Source organism: Sceloporus occidentalis, unplaced genomic scaffold, assembly GCF_023333645.1.
Source record: "Sceloporus occidentalis isolate IW3139 unplaced genomic scaffold, rSceOcc1.0.p SCAF_2, whole genome shotgun sequence".
Lineage (NCBI taxonomy): Eukaryota > Metazoa > Chordata > Lepidosauria > Squamata > Phrynosomatidae > Sceloporus > Sceloporus occidentalis.
In genome coordinates, this window is record NW_028316982.1 from 183909146 (window position 1) to 183930176 (window position 21031).

The 21031-nt window shown below is 41.2% G+C and overlaps 1 protein-coding gene across 3 annotated transcripts in view; it reads right to left on the reverse strand.

Moving 5' to 3' along the window:
* SCML2 (Scm polycomb group protein like 2) overlaps positions 1-21031 on the reverse strand; it is a 76135-nt gene that overhangs the window by 41195 nt on the left and 13909 nt on the right. For 2 of the 3 annotated variants that reach the window (XM_089511694.1, XM_089511693.1), the window contains exons 2-3: positions 17628-17763; positions 7810-7878 (exon numbers count right to left, since the gene is read on the reverse strand). In XM_089511694.1, coding sequence (XP_089367820.1) covers positions 7810-7878; positions 17628-17649 — 91 coding nt within the window. In that variant the 5' untranslated portion in view covers positions 17650-17763. Of the gene's footprint in view, positions 1-7809; positions 7879-17627; positions 17764-20280; positions 20360-21031 lie in introns of those variants that run through there. The other variant, XM_089511695.1, reaches the window with a different exon arrangement.

The window sequence follows — 21031 nt, forward strand, 5'->3', positions numbered from 1 at the left end:
ATGGAGATTTTAATAAACAGAATTAAGAATTCAGAAAAATTACAAGGTGTGAAATTAAAACAATACCAGTACAAGACACGAGCATTTGCAGATGACATAGTAATAAACTTGGAAGATCCACAAAACAGTATAGATAATCTGATGGAGATAATGGAGGAATTTGGAGAGTATACGGGGTGTAAAATTAATAAAAATAAATCTACAATTTTAACAAAAAATATGAAACCAGAAGAAGAGATAAGGTTACAAGAAAAAACAGGAATAAAGATAAACAAGAAGGTTAAATATTTGGGTATTTGGTTAACAAAAAAAACAAATGAATTATTTGAAAACAATTATGTAAAACTATGGTCAGAAGTTAAGAAAGATTTAATAAAATGGAAGAATTTACAGCTATCCTTGCTAGGCAGGATAGCGGTAATAAAAATGTCCATACTCCCAAAGATGCTTTTCTTGTTCCAAATGATCCCTGTTATAAATTCAAATAAACCATTCAAAAGCTGGGAAAAAGACATAACTGATTTCATTTGGCAAGGTAAAAGACCGAGAATAAAACTAAAATTATTACAAGATGTTCAGGAGAGAGGAGGATTGGCATTACCAAAATTACAATTATATGCGGAAGCTTGTAGTCTCATTTGGATAAAAGATTGGATAAATTTAGAACAAAAAAGATTGATAGAGTTAGAAGGGGAAGGTTTAAGCTATGGATTCCACGCTTATCTAGCATATGACAAAGAAAAAGTTAATCAGTTAGTAAATAATCACTGTATAAGAAAAAATTTATTAAAGGTCTGGAACAAATATAAGAGTAGGATGTTTCATAAATTCCCAATGTGGCTTTCACCGCATGAGGCTATTTATAGAAAAGAAATGATCAGACGAAAAAAGTGGTTTAAATATAAAGAACTTACAAAGAAGGAACAAGGTAAAATTGTAATAAAAACACAATTAGAATTAGAACAAATGGGATTCGATTTGGGGTGGTATGCCTATAGGAGAATTTATGAGAGAACATTGAAAGATCTAAAGGAATTTGGTGATGAAGAAAGCATGACAGAACTGGAGAAATTACTAACGAAGGAACAAGAGAAGTTAATTGGAAAGTTATAAAAGAAGTTGTTGGAATGGGAAATGGAGGGAGAAGTGGTGAAGGACACTATGATTAAATGGGCAAGATACATTGGGCATAATATTCAATTTGACCAGTGGGTGCATGTGTGGACAAAAAGTCTGAAATATAGTGCCTCTCAAAATATAAAAGAAAACTGGTTTAAAATGTTTTACCGGTGGTATTTAACTCCAGAAAGGCTAGCCACAATTTATAAAAACAGAAATGATAAGTGTTGGAAATGTGGGGAAACAGCAGGTACATTTATACACTGCTGGTGGAATTGCAAAGTTATTAAGAAATTTTGGACACAAATCAGAGATATAACTGAAGAAATGCTGAAAATCAAATTAGAATTAAAACCAGAAAGCTTCCTATTGGGTATATTTGATATTAAGAATGAAAGGAAATATGGAAAGCAATTATTTTACATGACAACAGTAGCAAGAATATTAATTGCACAACTATGGAAAACAAAAGAGATCCCAAAAGTAGAGCAATTGACGTCAAAATTAATAGAAATAGTTGCAATGGACAAATTGACGCAAGTAGTAAGGGATGAAAGGTTAGGGAATATATCACGGAAAATTAAAGATGAATGGGCTTTAGTGTTTGAATATATGAGGAAGCAGTATGGAGAGATTATTGAATGAAAACTATATTAATAGAAATAATGAAGTGTATATTGTGGTTCAGGGGTAGGCAACCCTTTTGAGCCGGGGGCCGGGTTGCTGTCCCTCAGACAACTGGGGGGGGGGGGGGGGCGAAGCCAAAAAATAAATAATTAAATAATTTTTTAAAAATTAAATAAATAAATAAACCAGGACAAATGTAGAACAAAATTTTCAAATGGAGGGCACTTTTTAAATAAAAAATGGAGGACACGCGAAAAAATTTGCTGATTTTTTAAAAAAGGTTAAGATAAATGCATGTTTCTGAGGCTTCTATAGACAATTGCCCCACCATGCCCCTTGCGCGAGACACCAAAGGCCCCGGCGGCAATCGGTAGCAGGACCGGGCTGGGGCCGGTCCCAAGGCCTCACCGGGCCGCATCCGGCCCGCGGGCCGCAGGTTGCCTACCCCTGTTGTGGTTCATCTGATTTGTGGTGCAAATATATTGATTGGTGATAGATTGAGGATAATGCAGCATTCGTAATGAAGAAAAAGGTTATAAGTACAATAAATTGTGAGTAGATATAGATAGGAAATTGTTGTAGATAAGAGATACATGGAGATATAAAATATATAAAGAGGGAAGGAAGTCATGGAATGTATGTAGGGAAAATGGTAAGGTAGTATGGTGAGTATGATTGGGGAGGTTTAGGGAAGGATTTTTTTTTGTCTTGTTATCTCTTTTTCCCCCTCTTTTTTCTTTTCCTTTGTTGTGGGGGGGGGGGGTGGTATTGTATTTGATTATGATTGTAATTCATTAATGAATTGTTTGGTAATGGTATGTCTGTTACGGTATGTTTGTTTGTTTGTAATTAATAAAATAAAAATTTTAAATTTTAATTGTTGAAATTAACTGGAATGGCAAAGTAATGCATTTAATGGGTATTTATGGCTCCAATAATGAGAAATCAGCGTTAGTATGGAAAATTGTTAAAGTAAGGCTTCTGAGCTAGACCTACAGAATCTGATTTGCATGGATTATTGGAATGGGGTTGTTAGTCCTAATAAAGATAAATGTTCCAATAAAGGTATTAAGGAAAATCAAAGGGGACTACCTAGAATTTAAAAGTTCTTTGGACTAATAGACAGCCAAACTCTAGAGACTAAACTTTTTTTTTCCAGAGCATCATTAATCTTTTTCTACAATAGATATGTTCTAGATTTTTATGAATATGGCTAACTTAAAAAACAGAGTTTCTGTTGGTTATTGATAATGAACTGGATTGTAAATATAGATTATTTCTTCAATATGTGACAGCAGCACCAAGAATATTGTTTAAAGCAGACTGAAGCATTGACAATAGAAGAATGGATTGTTAAGGTTGCTGGGTTACCCCAAAGGGCCAAATTAACAAATGTTTAAAAGGTTAAGCCATTTGAAGACTTTTTGAAAGAATAGAAACTCTTCATGATTATTTTAATTTTTATTTTTGAGCAATAAAAATTCAATGATGTATGGTTATTAGTAATTTTAGTAGGATTATTTAGTAGGTTCTGTAAAGGTAGAATAATATATTTTTCTCTTTTTTATTTTTATTTTCATCACAGTCAAGATTGGGGGGGGGGGGCAGAGCCCTACTGTATATTAGCTGTATGTCTTTTTTCCTTTCCTTTTCTTTCCTTTCCTTTTCTCTTTTTCTTCCTTCTGTTTCTTTATTTTTGACTGTATATTATTTTTATTTTAAAAGTAATCTAAAAAAGAGAAAACTAGGGATTTGTAGTTTGGTGAGACACTACAGCTCTCTGGCAAAGAAATCTAAATAACACATTAAACTACAAATCCCAGGATTCCCACAGATTAGAACCATGGCAGTTAAACTGATATCCAAGTGGTAGAATTGCATAGTGTGAAAGAGACCTTAAAACGAAAAGTTAAGTTTCAATATGCTTGGTTTTGCAAATGAAAAAAAAGGTCAAAAGTCCTCAAAGAGGACCTCCCCGCCCTTACCTAACAATAAAGTCCTGACCAGCAGCATTCCTACCTGAGGCTTAGGATAGATAGACATGTGGCAATATTCTGTAGCCTAGTTAGTAAAGAGTAAAGTAGGCTCCTCTTCACAAAAACAATCCTTTTCTTCCTTATTTATTTATTCATTTCACCTTTCTCACAATATTGAGAACTAAAATTGTTTACATAATGATTGTTTTAAAATGTTAAAGTCATCAGTTTATTTTGTCACTACACTGATCTGATATCCTGTTATACAACAAGACATAAAACATTTTAATAAATAAGAACAAATATTTTAAAAAGGGGTACAGCTAAAAATACATTATTACAGTAGAAAGGGATGGAACAGACGGCCTGTAAAAGACACCTTCAGGGCATCATCAGAGCATAGTGTTTACACGCTGCACGCTCTGATGATGCCCTGAAGCCACCCAGAAAGCTGGGCAGCTTCCCAGATGTGAGGGAGTTCAAGATGCTCCAGCGGCATGGCATTTATATGCTGCATGCTACCAGAGTGGCTTGCAACCAGCTTCAAGCCATGGCAGGGCAGGAAAGGCCAGCTTTCTGCTAGCTGAAAAAAGAGCGGATCTTTGGCATTTATCAGACGGGGTCTCTGCAGCTCAGATCTGGGGCTTCTGCAGATTGGGCGATTCGCATTCACATGATAACGAGAATGTATTTTCATACCTGGTAGCTTTAAATGTGAGCCCCTTCTGCAGGACTTCCAAACTGAATCCTTACTGGCTCCTCTTTTTGCCGTGTTTTGGCAAGTGTGCTAAATAAGGGGATTGACACAATTCGCATTGGGGCTCTGTTCTATCTCACTGTGAATTGGTTTGGTGGAATCCCAATTTGCTTGTGCTCCTGAACACCATCGCAAGACCCCCCAAGGTTGCAAATCTCCCATGATGCCCTGCTACAATTTGCCCCATTTTCTTCCGGTGGCTCTTTTCGCTTTCAGGGCAACCAGCACTCCACTGGAACTCTCTCTCTGCTTCCCTCTCCTTCCCTTGCATAGCAGCCTGGCCAGTGAGCACTTTCTCCCTCCCTGCCTCTCTCTCTCTCTCACACACACACACATATCCCTGGCAGCCAAATTCAAAGGGATCCTCCGTGTCAGAGCCCCATCCATTTCATCCACATGTACATCTATCCTCCTGTCAATCTCCACATCTATCTCATATACACACACACACATACACACATATCCCTGGCAGCCAAATTCAAAGGGATCCTCCGTGTCAGAGCCCCATCCATTTCATCCACATGTACATCTATCCTCCTGTCAATCTCCACATCTATCTCATATATATATATATACACACACACAGACACACACACATCCCTGGCAGCCAAATTCAAAAGGATGCTCCATGTCAGAGCCCCATCCATTTCATCCACATGTACATCTATCCTAAGGATGTATACTAATGTTTTTGAAATAGATGTGAAGGAAATGAAACATGAGGATGGAGGGAGAGATTGAACTCCCAGAATTCCATAGCCCCGAGTCAAGAACCCCACAACAAACTCCAACTCCCATAATAGTAATACTTTATTTTAAAAATAATAATAATTTATTATTTTATAATAATAATAATAATAATAATAATAATAATAATTTAGATTATTAGTTTGCTGAGGCACCAGAGCTGGCAGAGAAGGCTCAATGTCTCCGGACACTACAGTTCCCAGAATTCCATAGCACTGAGCCAGGACAGTTAAACTGGAGTTAAACTGGATTATCTCCCCAGTGTAGATGCAACCTAAGGCAACTGAATGACAGGAGGATGGATGTAGATATAGATATAGATATAGATATAGCTTTTTCAGGGCTTTTGGACTTCAGCTATTGGCCAACATGGCTGAGGCTTCTCGAAGCTGAAGTCCAGGATCCTTTAAAGGGCACAGTTTGGGAACCACTGAGATAGATGTAGATGTGGATGAATTGGATCGGGGCTCTGACACGGAGGACCCTTTGAATTTGGCTGCCAGGGATGGGAAACTAGAAAGGAGGAAGAAAAAAGGGGGAGCTGTCATTCTGGAGAGGCTAGCATTCGCATGAAAGTGGAGCCAGGCTCCCTTCTTAGCCCTGGAAGTGCAAAGGTTCAGGATGCCTTCAGGGCCCCACTGAGCATGTGCAAGGGTCCCAATTCGAATCATTGAATCCCCATGGTATGCACCGGTGTGGAAATACAATTTGCACTCACTCCGCGTTGCCTGAATCTGCATCACTTGACTTCCTTCGATTCGATTCCCCATCAGTTCTGAAGAGCAACAGAACAGCAACCAGGTATGAAAATACATTCTCGTTATCATGTGAATGCGAATCGCCCGATCTGCAGAAGCCTCAGATCTGAGCTGCAGAGACTCCGTCTGATAAACACCTTTGCCACTTCTTTTTCAGCTGGCTTTAAGATTGGGCCATGGCATGTGGTTGCCATGGCCCCAATCTATCTTCGGAAGGGGCGGCTTCAAGCTTAACTCTTTAAGTTAGACTCTTATGATGGGTCTATATATACAATTCATAAAATTGCAGTTCATGTTGAGTATCCCAAAATGCTTGGAAAAAGAAGTGTTTTGGATTTTGAATTTTACTTGCATGTAAATGATATGATAATTTGGAGACAGGATCCAAGTCTAAACACAAAATTCATTTATGTTTCTTATATACTTTACATACATAACCTAATGGTAATTTTATACACAATATTTTAAAGTATTTTTTTGTATACTGAACTATCAGAAAACAAAGGTATTACTATCTCAGCCACTCATGTGGACTATTTTGGATTTTAGATTGATACTCAACCTGTACTATTATTCTACATTAACTGCCACGGTATTCTATGGAATTCTTGAGTATATAGTTTGGGGATACACTAGGGCTCTCTGACGGAGAATTCTAATTTTAATTTTTATTTTTGAGCAATAGGAAATTCAACTTAACTGCAAATGCCACAGGATGCTACCATGCTGTTAAAGTGAAATCATATATTTTTGTAGTGTGAAAGGTCCTTGTGTTTATGTTGTCCATAAAACTCCATAAGTTTACATCAGGAGTGGAAATCATGTGGCAATTCAGATGTTGCCTGCCTGCAAGTCCCAGCAGTTTATGCCAAAAGAGCCAGTAATGAACAATGCTGAGAGCTCTACTCCACATCTGTAGGTCCACAATATTTTCATATACCACTACAAGTCCACTGTAACTTCTTCCCATCCCCAACACATTACTTATAATGTTCTAATTTCTATAACCTAGCTGGTCTGTCCTTACTCCAATATGATGGCTTCATCAGAAAATGGAAAAATAGCCTAATCCCAATTGCTGATTACTAGAGAACATGTAATTGTTTGTCAGTGTTTTTGTTTAAGCACACCTAATATAACTTTCTAATTATTTATATTTTATGAATTCCAAATATTCACAGTCATCTCAAGGTGCCAAACAACAACATTCAACATAACAATACAGTAATATAACACTATATTAAAATTTAGAAATGTCAACTGCTATAGCAATAACCCCCTTTACATCACAGAACTATGAAGGAAAATGAAAATTTAAATATTTGATTCATCCATTAGCATAAAAACACAGAGAACAAGATTAAATGTCAGATATAAGCAAACTCATGTTTTAAGCAAAGTACAATACCAAAAACTGAAGATACGCTAGTTATAACTATGATGTCTTGCTGGAGTAAGTAACAAACATCAATGTTAACCAAAACTAAAACATTTAAAAGGTTTTTTGCATCATAATGTGTTAAATCCAAAGTTTACATATGTAGAATACCATCTGAGCAAGGATCTTTTATATCTCCCTTATCTTCTTGCCGTCCTCCACACTTCTTATGGCTGGAAGGCCTTGTGAATGCCATGTATGCCATTTGGGGTTAAGAAAAAATAATTGCCCGGCCAGAAACAAGAGAAGGCATTTCACACAAGAGGTTTCCCAGGGCTACGAGAAGCAGAAGAAAATCTAAAGATTCTTATGTAGGAAAGCATGCACACAAATTTATTTCTAAAAAGATATAACTTACTGTATTAACTTTACCTTTATAATACATACCATTATGTAACAGCTGGTTGCTAGACAGATTATTACTCCCATGTTTGTCTTTTTTAACAGTCTTAGAATCTAAAAAACAAAAACCCAACAACTTACATTTTACATGTTTTAACATACTGCACAGAATATTTAAAATATTATGGATGCTCATAGCTAATTTTTAATATTAGGAACTTGCTTACATTAAATGATAAGAACTAACAACAGCATCTTATATGTTTTCACAGATTTTCCACTCAGTTCAGTAGGGATTGTTGTTGTTATGTGCCTTCAAGTCATTTCTCACTTTGTGAACTATCATGGGGTTTGCTTGGCAAGATTGAGAGACTGTGACTTGCCATCCAGTGGGTTTCCAAGCAGGGATTTGAACTCCTGTTTCCCAGTATCCTAATCAAACACTCAAACCACTATACTATTCTGGTTTTCTACTGCCATGACATCCTAACAGTGGAGATTACTCACAGACAAAATGGTACAGGGGTCATTGCAGTGAAACTATTCAGTGTTAAGCACACTTACTAAAAAAGCAGCCTCACTGAATTCAGTGGGAATTCTGTCTACGTATACTTAAAGTTGCACTGGAAGAGTAATTTGTTGGTATTAACAGACTTCAGAAAACTCCAAATAAGAACTGAGAAATCAAAATGTCAATTTAATAAAATATTTCCTTTCTAGAAAAAGGACCAGATTTTCATATAACTATCTATAAAACATATTGCCATTGACTCCTGTGAGTTACTACACAGGTTACTACAGGGTGAGACTTTGAAATAATCCAAAATGGTCCACATGGTTGGCTGAGACAGTGATGCCTTTGCTTTGTGATGGTTCAATGTACACCAACTTTGTTTCATACACAAAATTATTGTATATAAAATTACCTTCAAGCTATGTGTATAAGATGTATATGAAAAATAAATTAAATTCATGTTCAGTTCCAACTCCATGATACCCCATTTTGCTGCTGTGTGCCTTCAAGTTGTTTCCAACTTATGGCAACCCTATCAAACGGTTTTCTTGGCAAATTTCTTCATGTGGGGTTGCCATTGCCATGAAGCTGATAGTGTGACTTGTCCAGGCAGGGGCACCCAGTCATTTTCATGGTTGAGAAGGGATTCATACCACGCCTCCCTCTTTTGCCGGACTCCGGGCCAGGGGCCAAGCTGCTGCTGCCGGGTGGCTCTCTCTGGGGTGTCGGAGGTGCGCATCTGCGCACCGCCCCAGGGAGGCCGCCCATGGACTGTTTAGAGGACTCCTCTTTTGTTTTTGCTGCGGCTCCAAGGAGGCTTCGGAGGACCAGACCAGGGACACCTGGGGGGAGGTGGAGCGAGGGGCGTGTCGGTGGCAGCGACACGCTGAAATCCAGCTGCCTGGACTCCTCCTTCACCACGCCTCCCTCTTTTGCCGGACTCCGGGCCAGGGGCCAAGCTGCTGCTGCCGGGCGGCTCTCTCTGGGGTGTCGGAGGTGCGCATCTGCGCACCACCCCAGGGAGGCCGCCCACGGACTGTTTAGAGGACTCCTCTTTTGTTTTTGCTGCGGCTCCAAGGAGGCTTCGGAGGACCAGACCAGGGACACCTGGGGGGAGGTGGAGTGAGGGGCGTGTCGGTGGCAGCGACACGCTGAAATCCAGCTGCCTGGACTCCTCCTTCACCACGCCTCCCTCTTTTGCCGGACTCCGGGCCAGGGGCCAAGCTGCTGCTGCCGGGCGGCTCTCTCTGGGGTGTCGGAGGTGCGCATCTGCGCACCGCCCCAGGGAGGCCGCCCACAGACTGTTTAGAGGACTCCTCTTTTGTTTTTGCTGCGGCTCCAAGGAGGCTTCGGAGGACCAGACCAGGGACACCTGGGGGGAGGTGGAGCAAGGGGCGTGTCGGTGGTAGCGACACGCTGAAATCCAGCTGCCTGGACTCCTCCTTCACCATGCCTCCCTCTTTTGCCGGACTCCGGGCCAGGGGCCAAGCTGCTGCTGCCGGGCGGCTCTCTCTGGGGTGTCGGAGGTGCGCATCTGCGCACCGCCCCAGGGAGGCCGCCCACGGACTGTTTAGAGGACTCCTCTTTTGTTTTTGCTGCGGCTCCAAGGAGGCTTCAGAGGACCAGACCAGGGACACCTGGGGGGAGGTGGAGCGAGGGGCGTGTCGGTGGCAGCGACACGCTGAAATCCAGCTGCCTGGACTCCTCCTTCACCACGCCTCCCTCTTTTGCCGGACTCCGGGCCAGGGGCCAAGCTGCTGCTGCCGGGCGGCTCTCTCTGGGGTGTCAGAGGTGCGCATCTGCGCACCGCCCCAGGGAGGCCGCCCACGGACTGTTTAGAGGACCCCAGCTGCGCAACTGCGCAGTTGCGCAGCCGCGCAGTTGCGCAGCCGTGCAGTTTTAGCGGTGCAAGAGTCAGAAGAGGCTGTGAGGTTGCCAGCTTTAGAGCAGGGGATGCCTGAAGTGGCTAACCTCTGCTCTTTTTATTGCGGGGGAAGGGGGGGAGGAGGCTATGGATGCGGGGGATGCGTGGGCTGGGGAGGAGGGGGATAACATCGGCATGAGCGGAGCTCCCATTGAGGTAGTGCTGGGCAAGGGGAGGTATGGCGGTGGGAGAAGGGACTCGCGTTACAGAGGAAGGCGGGATCGATGCGTCATATCTATCTCTCCTTCCTGTCCCCCTCCCAACCAAAGGGACCTGAGGGACACTCCAACCGTGCCACAAACCCTGTCGCTGCTCCTGTGCAATGCCAGGTCGATCAACAACAAGACCCACATCCTCCACGATCTGCTGGAGGACTCTAACTGCGACCTGGCTTGCATTACCGAGACCTGGCTTGGGCCTGAGGGGGATGCTGTGTGGGCACAGGCCCTCCCTGCTGGGTTCTCGGTGAAGGACCAGCCCAGGTTAGGTGGGTGGGGGGGTGTGGCTTTGATACATAGGAACACCTTGTCTCTTACCAGGAACCACATCCGATAGACGTCCTTTATCGAGTGCATCTACGTGACCCTAAAAGCTAGGGATAGTCTAGGGATTCTGTTAGTGTATCGGCCACCCCGTGCGCTAACGGACTCCCTTAACGAGCTGACACAGCTGGTCGCCGAGCTGATGCTGGAGACGCCCAGGCTACTTGTCCTGGGAGACTTCAACATCGCTCTCACGGCCAGCTATGTTCCATCCGGTGCGGCTCGGGAATCCATGGACACCATGGCAGCCATGGGCCTGTCCCAGCTGATTGCGGGTCCAACGCATTTTGCGGGTAATACACTTGATATGGTCTTCTGTTCGGATGCGGAAAATCCGTGGGCGGAAATAACTAATATTTCCCCCCTGTCATGGACGGATCATTTCCTCGTGGAGGCAAAAATCAAGGCCACTACCCAGATCCCCCCCGGGGGTAGTGGACCTATTAGGATGGTCCACCCTCGAAGGCTGATGGAACCCAAAAGGTTCCAGGAAGCCTTAGAGGGATACATGGTTGGAAGTGACGGCGACTCTGTTGATGCCCTGACTGGTATCTGGAATACCGGTCTCTCTAGGGCTATACACAGCATCGCTCCCAAGCGCCCTCTCAAGCCTGCTTCCAAACGTAAGCCCTGGTATACAGAAGATCTCCGGGCAAGGAAGTGGGTCCTGCGACGGCTAGAGCACCGCTGGCGGAAACACCTACGCTTAGCCGACAAGGCTCTCCTAGACCACCTTTTGGAGGACTACGGAGAGGCGATACGAGCAGCTAAGAACTTGTTCTATGGTGCTCGTGTCGCGTCCGCGGAGTCGCGTCCAGCAGAGTTGTTCAGGGTTGTGAGGGAGCTAACTCAGCTCCCTCCCACCCAGAACCAGATCCTTGAACCTTCTAAGGCCTGCTGCGACCAATTTAACAACTTCTTTGCGGATAAAACCTCTCGGATAAGCGAAGGTCTTAACGCTGGCATTGGAGCAGAACCTAGGGTAGAGGCGTCCAGAGCCTCCGTGGACTCCATTATACTGGATCAGTTTGAGTTGGTGAGTACCGATGATGTGGACAAGATCCTCGGAAGCGTTCGGAAGACAACCTGCTCTCTCGATCCCTGTCCCTCATGGTTAGCAGTGCAGGGGGGACCGGCAGTAACTTCGTTGCTGCGACGGATTATAAATACATCCCTGAGGGAAGGGCAATTTCCATCTGAGTTAAAATTGGCCATTGTAAAACCTTTGTTAAAAAAGCCCTCCCTCGACCCCCTGGTACATAATAATTATCGGCCAGTTTCGCTGCTGCCATTTTTGGGGAAGGTGATCGAGAGGGCGGTTGCAATCCAGCTTCAGTCGGTCTTGGAAGAAACGGATTATCTGGACCCATTTCAAACTGGCTTTCGGGCGGGTTACGGGGTTGAAACGGCCATGGTCGCCTTGGTCGATGATCTCCGTCTGGGCATCGACAGGGGAAGCGTATCCCTGCTGGTGCTCTTGGACATCTCAGTGGCTTTCGATACCATAGACCATGGTATCCTTCTGGAGCGCCTGGCTGAGGTAGGAATCGGGGGCACTGCGCTCCAGTGGTTCCGGTCCTACCTCTCTGGGAGGTTCCAGATGGTGCAGCTGGGAGACGTGTGCTCCAATAAGAGGGCCCTCACAACTGGGGTCCCTCAAGGAGCCATTCTGTCTCCCATGCTATTTAACATTTACATGAAACCGCTGGGAGAGATCATCCGGAGACATGGGGCGCGGGGTTATCAGTACGCTGATGACACCCAAATAGTCTTCTCTATGTCTCCGACTGATGCAGTGACCGAGGATGGCGTCTCTCCTCTCGTGGCATGCCTGGAGTCAGTAATGGGCTGGATGAGGAAAAACCGACTCAGCCTGAATCCAGAGAAAACGGAGGTACTCGTGATAGGTTCTCCTGGCCCAGGAATGGCGGTGGTTCCACCTGTCCTGAACGGGATCACGCTTCCTGTGAAGGACTCCGTGCACAGTCTGGGGATGCTTCTTGATTCGTCACTTCACCTTACATCCCAGGTGAATGCGACGGTCAGGAGCACCTGCTACCAGCTTCGGCTTATTCGCCAGCTGCGCCCATACCTGGCCCAGAGGGACCTAGAAACGGTGGTACATGCTCTGGTAACCTCTAGATTGGACTTCTGCAACGCGCTCTACATGGGGCAACCCTTGTATCATACCCGGAAGCTACAGTTGGTACAGAATATGGCGGCCAGGCTGGTCACTGGTACTTCCAGGACCAGTCACATAACACCGGTGCTTAAAGACCTGCACTGGCTGCCTATTCGCTTCCGGGCACAGTACAAGGTGTTGGTGATTACCTATAAAGCCCTACATGGCTTGGGCCCAGGATACCTGAAGGACCGCCTCTCCCCATACATTCCGCCCCGCACCCATAGAACTTCTGGGCAGCAACTACTTAGGGTACCTGGGGCTAAACTCTCCTCTACATCGAGGAGGATGTATTCCATCGTTGCCCCGACCCTTTGGAACACGCTGCCCATAGAGCTCCGCTCGGCCACCTCCCTGGCTCAGTTTAGGAGGGATTTAAAGACCCTCCTATTTCGAACTGCATTCCCCGAGTGAAGTCCTAGATGGCCTCTCTCTCTTTGCTGACGGCAATTTGGAGGGCTGACCGGGGGTTTTATGATTGTTTTAAAATGTTTTATTGTATGTATTATTTGTATTATGTTGTTCACCGCCCTGATCAGTGGAAGGGCGGTATATAAATAAAAGTTTTATTATTTTTTTTTATTATTTTCCAGAGCCATAGTCCAACACTCAACGCACTATACTATGCTGGTTCTCATTATCTCATTATGTATATACAAATATTCAAAAATCCTGAAAAATATTCAATATCCAAAACATTTCTGGTCCCAATAATTTTGGAATAAGAGAGAGTCAATGTGTAGTGTTAACAACATGAATATGTAGAAATACTCAGGCTAAATTGCACAAAGGCTGCCTGCAACTAGGGCTGAGGGAATACCACTTTATCTTGCCCTTAATATGAAGTTGTTTAAACATATTCAGTAAAACTACAACTGCAGTATATTCTCTATAATTGTGTTACAAGATCAGGTTTCCTGACCAAAGTATTAAATATCAGTCCCATTATAACTGTATATATTTATTCTGTACATCAGTGGGACAAATCATACTTGCTCAAGATCTGGAAGAGCAGACACCTAAAAATGACTCTGCAAACAGAGGGAGGATCAAGTCACCCAAATTTATCAGAAGTCATCCCTACTCACTACCCAGCTGAAAACAAAAGCCAGAATCTAATTCTGGCTCCAATTTTGTCCTCTTTTCAGAACTATCTTATGCTCTAGATGGCACTTTGTTTGATATGTATAGAAAAAATATATAGTTATTCCAAAACATTGTACAATTTTCTGTATTCACTGTATTTTAATGTATTTGCTTCACATTAATGTGTCCAGTTTTAATGTATTTACTTCACATTATATTTAATAAGTAAAAAAGTACATCATGTTAATGTTAGGCACTGTATAAATATTATATATTTCCAATATTTATCTTATAAATATTATCATTGATAGGACAGTGGGATACAAATAAAAATTTTATTTTACTTTATTATTATTACTACTACTACTACACAAAATGCCAATAGTCAAAAGTATTTTAATTGAAATAGTTCAGATCCAAAATAATTAAGAAATGTTTCTGCTCTCTAGAGTAAAAACATATACATTTAATACATTAAAAAATAAATAAAACAGGAGGGTAAAAAATAAATAAAATAGGAGTGCAATTGAAATATATAGCTGAATAAATTAAAAGCTTTATGAGGAAGGTATTTTTATTAGAATATTTTTAGATATTATAAGTACAGTTGGCCCTCTGTTTTCATGGGGGATCTGTTCCAGCCCCCCCCCCCCATGACAACGGAGTCACACACTTGTTCAAGCCCCATAGGCTTGAATCAGGCACATGCACTATTGTAAATAGTGGAGGTTGCCCCTCTGCCCATATTCAAGGATGTGAATCTCACATCTATGAGTTAGAAGAGGTGGCTGTAATACAATTTCCGTTACATCATTTAAATACCAGCGGCATGGTCATCTTTCCCACATCTCTCAAACTGCCAGTTTGGTTGTGATTGTACCTATTCATTGTATCCCTTATTAATTTTGTAAAACAAGCATTTTAACAACTATCAACATAAAATCTTCTATTTTAAGAGGTTATGCCCTTCACTTTCAAAAGCAAAACACCATTCAGCTGAACTTGCCAGTTTCTACGACCAAGTCTATGCCAGCCATTTTGCTTCTTCAATTGCAACATCTCAATATTTTGAAGGAAGCAAAAAACAAGTGCAAAAACAGACTTTTCTGCCTCCAATTGGCTACAGCTGAGGTGAAGAAAAACTGCAAAATCTACTCCTATGACTCATGAAATTACTGAATTGATTAAGGGAAGTTCTATTTCTGGATGACAAAATCTTCCCTAGCCTACCATTCATTTCATTTGGAATCTCAAGGCCCTCATACTTATTCATGCTCTTTCGTTGAAGGAGTACAACATGAACATGGCACACATTAAAATGTCTTGTTGCCATGGCTTGTTTGTTTGTTTGCTTATTTAATTTATATCCCGTCTTTCTTCCAACAAGGGATCCAAGGCAGCATACAACATTTTAAAATCATAATGCAGTTAAGAAAATGTTAGTACAAGAATCAAAACTGAGAAGGCTCTCTTGTTTTCACCAGAGATGTCTGGGATGGAGGTGGACCAAGAGAAAGCCTTTCCCTGAAGGTTTCAGTAGTGGCCAGGAGTGAATTTGCACAATTAAAACTAGTGTGCCAGTTGCACCCATTCCTTGAGAGGTCAGATCTGGCTACAGTGACACATGCTTTTGGATACATCTCATTTGGGCTACTGTAACACACTCTATGTGGGGCTGCCTTTGGAAACTGTTCAGAAACTTCAATGGGTCCAAAATGCTGCGGCTAAAATGCTGATTGGAGCCAGTTATAGAGAGCGTATAACTCCTGTGTTAAAACAGCTTCACTAGCTACCGGTTCATTTCCAAGGACAATTCAAAGTGCTGGTCATGGCCTATAAAGCCCTACACAGCTTAGGTCCAAACTATTTGAGATACTATATTTCCCCATACAAACCACCTACAGCCCTAAGATCCTCAGAAGAAGGTTTTCTCTTGGTCCCACCACCATCCCAGGCTCGTTTGGTGGGGACACAACAGAGAGCCTTCTCAGTGGCTACTCCCACCCTCTGGAACTCCCTTCCACAGGAGGCTAGGTTGGCTACTTCCCTGCTAGCCTTTCACCAGCAAGCAAATACATTTTTTTTCAAGCAAGCTTTTTAAAATCATGCAGGCCTGCTTTTATTGCAGTTTGGGGGATCTGTTTAGATTATTTTTAATACTGTATGTTTTAAATTTTGTATGATGTATTTTTTTTTTAAAAAAGACTTTTTACTGTTTTAATTGCATTATTTTAATTGTTTTTAAAGTGTTGTTTTAGTGTGTGTATGTGTGTGTGTGTACACACACACACACACACACACACACACACATGTTGTGAGCCGACTTGGGTCCCAAACTGGGAGAAAGGCAGGATAAAAATAAAATAAATAATATGTTAGATCTTGAGCAGGCTCACAGAGATACAGTTTTTCAAATACATTGGACCCAAGCCATGTAGGGCTTTAAAAGTCATAGGCAGCGCTTTGAATTCTGTCCAGAAATGAATCAGCAGCCAGAGGAGTTCTTTATATGAGGCTTTATATGATCCCCATTCAGCAACCTGGCCGCAGCATTTTGGACCTGATGCAGTTTCAGAACAGTTTCCAGAGGTAGCCTCATGTAGACTATGTTACAGTAATCCAACCAGGATGTAATCAAGGCAAGTGTCATAAGGGGTACAGCTGACACAACAGTTTTGGCTGTAATCCTGGCTATTCCTGAAATTGGGCATGCAAACTCAGATCTGATTCCAGTAGCATGTTCAAGATGTAAACCTGAGATTTCAGAGGGAATTTAACTCAATCCAACACACCCCATCCAATCCCTTTTCCCTGATTCCCTTTCAACTGACAGAGTACCTCTGTCTTATCTGATTAAGGCCTGTTACAGACTGCCAAAATAAAGCTGCTTCGGCTCTCTTTGGAGGTATACTATTTAAATGATGCATGGGTCCTAAGAGTCCGGAGGTTGCACCAAAGCCATGCTCCAGTCCTAAGGACTAGAGTGCAGCTTTGGTGCATCTTCTGGATCCTTAGGATGCATGCATCATTTAAACAGCATACCTCCAAAGAGACCCGAAGCAGCTTTATTCTGGCAGTCTGTAACAGGCCTAAGTTTCAATTGCTTTGCCTTCATCCAGTCCATTATGTATATTAGCCATTGGTTTAGTACAGACATCTACCTTGGAACTGGATGGAAAGAAAAGAGTTGGTTGTCATCAGCATAGTGGTAACATCCAACTCCAAAACTCCAGATAACCTTTCCCAGCAATTTCATGTAGATGTTAAATAGCATGAGAGACAAAACAAACCCCAAAGGGGACACCTACAGCCATAGGGTCAAACAGGAATCTGCCAGCACCAGCTTCTGAGCTTGGCCCTCCAAGAAGGGCTGGGACCACTGCAAACAATGCTTCAAGTCCCATCCCAGAGAGGTGGCTCAGAAGGATACCATGCCAAATAGTACTGAAAGCTGCTGAATGGTCCAGCAGAACCAAAAGAGACAGACTTGTTCCATTACCACCAGCTCCCTAGTGAACCACGGGACTCACCAGGCCCCATTCTGTGAGATGCTTGTGCCCACCACCTTTACCGTATTTTCCTTTCTTTACAGTAGTTTTGTTTTCACAACTTTACCTTTAGCTGCTGTCTTCCCCATGGTAAGGCGTGTAGCTTTCCTTCGCACAAATTTTTTTTAAAAAAAGATATGAAAAGAGAAAAAATGGAAGTTCCAAGAATTGATGCTGCTCTTCTTTTTCAATTCAATTGTTTCCTGTGTGGAAAAGTAATAAGTACTTTTTATAGTTATTGACAGCAATTTCAATACTGAAAGCAGACTCAAAACAGACATGACTTGTTAAGTTTGTTCCAAATGTTTGCAACTGCTTTAACTGCCCTGGCTCAAGGGAATCCTGGGAATTGTAGTTTATTGTGGCACCAGAGCTCTCTGACAAAAAAGGCTAAATGTCTCACAAAACTACAGTTCTCAGAATTCCCTGGCATTGAGCCAGGGCGGTTAAAGGGGTCTCAAACTGGATTATTTCTTCAGTGTATTTTGGACCTTTGTAAAGAAGGAAAAAGATAATAGCTTTACACATCAGCTGTAACACCAGTCACTTGGATTGCTGCCACACTGCAGAATTAATGCAGTTTGACACCGCTTTAACTGTCATATGGAATTATGGGATTTGTAGTTTGTTGTGGCACCAACAAAGAAAGCTAATTTTCTCACAAAATCTACAAATCCCTGAATTCCATAGCATTAAGCCACAGCAGTTAAAGCAATGTCAAACTGCATTAATTCTGCTTAGGAAGTAAATGCTGTGGATTTTTCTTTGAAGTTCATGTATTTGAATATTGAATAGATTTTTCAGCCAGGAAAAAAGCAGATTGGGCCATATTGTGCGGTTGCCACAGTGCCAATCTGGCTTTGTCAGGGGCAGTCTGTTTTGCAAAAATCTGTTGGGAGCCCTTAGATTTCTAGATAAATAGCACAATCCTATACATGTCTACTCACAACTAAATCCCACCGCATTCAATGGCGTTTACTTCAAGTAAGTGGGTAAGAGACTTCAGTATTTAAAAGCACCAGAGCCTGTCTGATCTCGGAAGTTAAGTAGGGCCTGTCCTGGCTAGTCTCGGATGGGAGACCACCAAAGAATACCAGATGCTATATTTCAGAGGAAGGAACTGGCAGAACCACCTCTGAGGTATTCCTTACCTAAGAAGCTAAGAAGACACATAAATACACACACACACACACATACAGTACCAAAGCATAAGCGGTCCTGAAATAGTTTTTAGCAGCCTGATAACAGTTGGTAATATTACAAGATGTTAAGGAAAAAAGAATACAGACAAATATAATGACAGATTGGAGCCTAAACATATACTCTAATGAATTATAAACAAGTTACATCTAGAAATTATAATTGTTATTGTTGTTGTTGTTTATAATTGTTCTTGTTGTTCTTGTTATCTCCCACCTTTCCCACAGTTTGGGATTTGAGATTCAAGGCAGCTTATAATAGTTAAAAAAAGAAAAGAAAACAGAAAAAATCAGAAAATAGAAAACTATGAAAAAATTAAAACCATTTAAGAACATAAACCATAAAAAGCACAGCAGCACAATAAAAATAATAAACTGAAAATCCAGCACATTGTACAAGGCCATCTGCTTACATATTCAAAGTACAAAAGAAATACAAAGAGTAATAATGTCTGCATCTTGACTGAAGCCCTGCTCCGAGTCAAGATGCAAAAATTATTATTTTTGAAGCAAACCTTATTCTTTTTAAAAAAATTACTTCTAACTTTTAAAGTAGTCTGGTGGACTGTAACTGACCACAGAAAGTAGAAGGTATATGTCAAAGTAATAAACTTAGGACGAATGAGTGTCATCTGGTTAGGTTCATGGCAATTTTGATAGAACTCCCTATTCATTATTTCAATGGTCAAATCCAAAATCCTTTGCATGAAAAATCTATCCTTATATAAGTATCTCTCTCTCTCTCTCATCTCTATTATATATTATATTTTATGAATGAATTTAATCAGTTTAACATATATTTAAATACTGCTACCCAAATGGATATTTCAGAAAGTGTGTGTGAACAAGCTGAATATATTGACACATCTTCATAGATCTCACTGAATACATAATTTAAGTTACAGAGCATAAATTATTTAAAGTGAACTCAGCAACTATTAATATCAATTAAATATTTATGTATCATTCAAAGTTGTTAACAACTTACAGATGGGCATCAAGGCATGCATTTAATGTATTATACTTTATAGCACTGCAATGCTCCAGCGTATGTAAATTTATCAATTTTCATAATAGTGCTAACATAAAACTTCCACGCTTCTGAATTTTGAGGAAGTAATTATTTGAAATATATGCCACTTGAAGACCCATTTACAAATATTTTACTAAAGTAAACTTTTTTAAAAAGAGGCCTTTACAATGGGACCATTCTTCTCAAAACTGCTGTGATATTTTAAACAGTTAAGAAAAGGTGATAAGTGTTCACACATACACCTTGAACTCGTAAACTACTGCATACATTAGAGTAGCACCAAGAGCATAATAAAATGCAAAGAAAAGAAATATATAACATATGTCACCCTATAAGTAACACATTTCTGGCATATCCAGTAAAGAAGAAATGAAAATCCACATCAATGAAATGAGCAGGGAACATCATAAATAGCTGCTGAAGTCAACTACATTCCAAAACTACTACTCTATCAGCAATAAACTATGAAAGGTGATGCTGGGTTTCACCTTTTTGTGTAGACTACTTTAAACGATGTTTGTTTTTCCTCTTTTTGTTTTTGTCCCTTTTCTAGCCCCCAGATTGCACTTGCTCCCGTAATAAAGATTCCACCGCAACAGTGATCATTATCCTTCTTAACCACTGGAGTGGCTGCTAGGAAAACATTAAAAGAATTCCAGCACTTCAGAAATCAATGCAACTTTATACTCTAAACTGCAAAGCTGCTTGCTAATGCAGCAACATAATCCAAAAGAATAACTGTGGATAAGATACAGATGCTCTTCAGTAACCTATGAAGTTCAGCTAGAATATTGAGACGTTCAGTCTTCATGTGGAAGCTTCCTTTGGGGCAGAAGAGCTTCACATACCATGGTAAACGAAATGCTTAACTGTGTACATGAAACAAAAACGTTCACTATTCTAAACACGGGGCTTGATCTTCACATGGATAAAGTAGTAATAGATGATACTTAAGATGCAGTTCAGAAATGCAGTTCATTTCTATTAGTTGACAATAAAATTTCAGAAATTACCTTAAATTTCCAACTAAACACATATAAAGTGCAGATTTAAGTTACTGTTAATTCTGAATTCTATTTACTTCTCCAGCCCCTCTTATTTATATTTTGTTAAGTAATGTATAATCAATTTCAAAATGTATTTGCTTGGATTTCCTTATGAAACTATCTGAAAGACTATCTGAAAGACACAATGTTACAGTATTACCTAAAAGTGAGAACGAAAAAGGATGAGATTTTG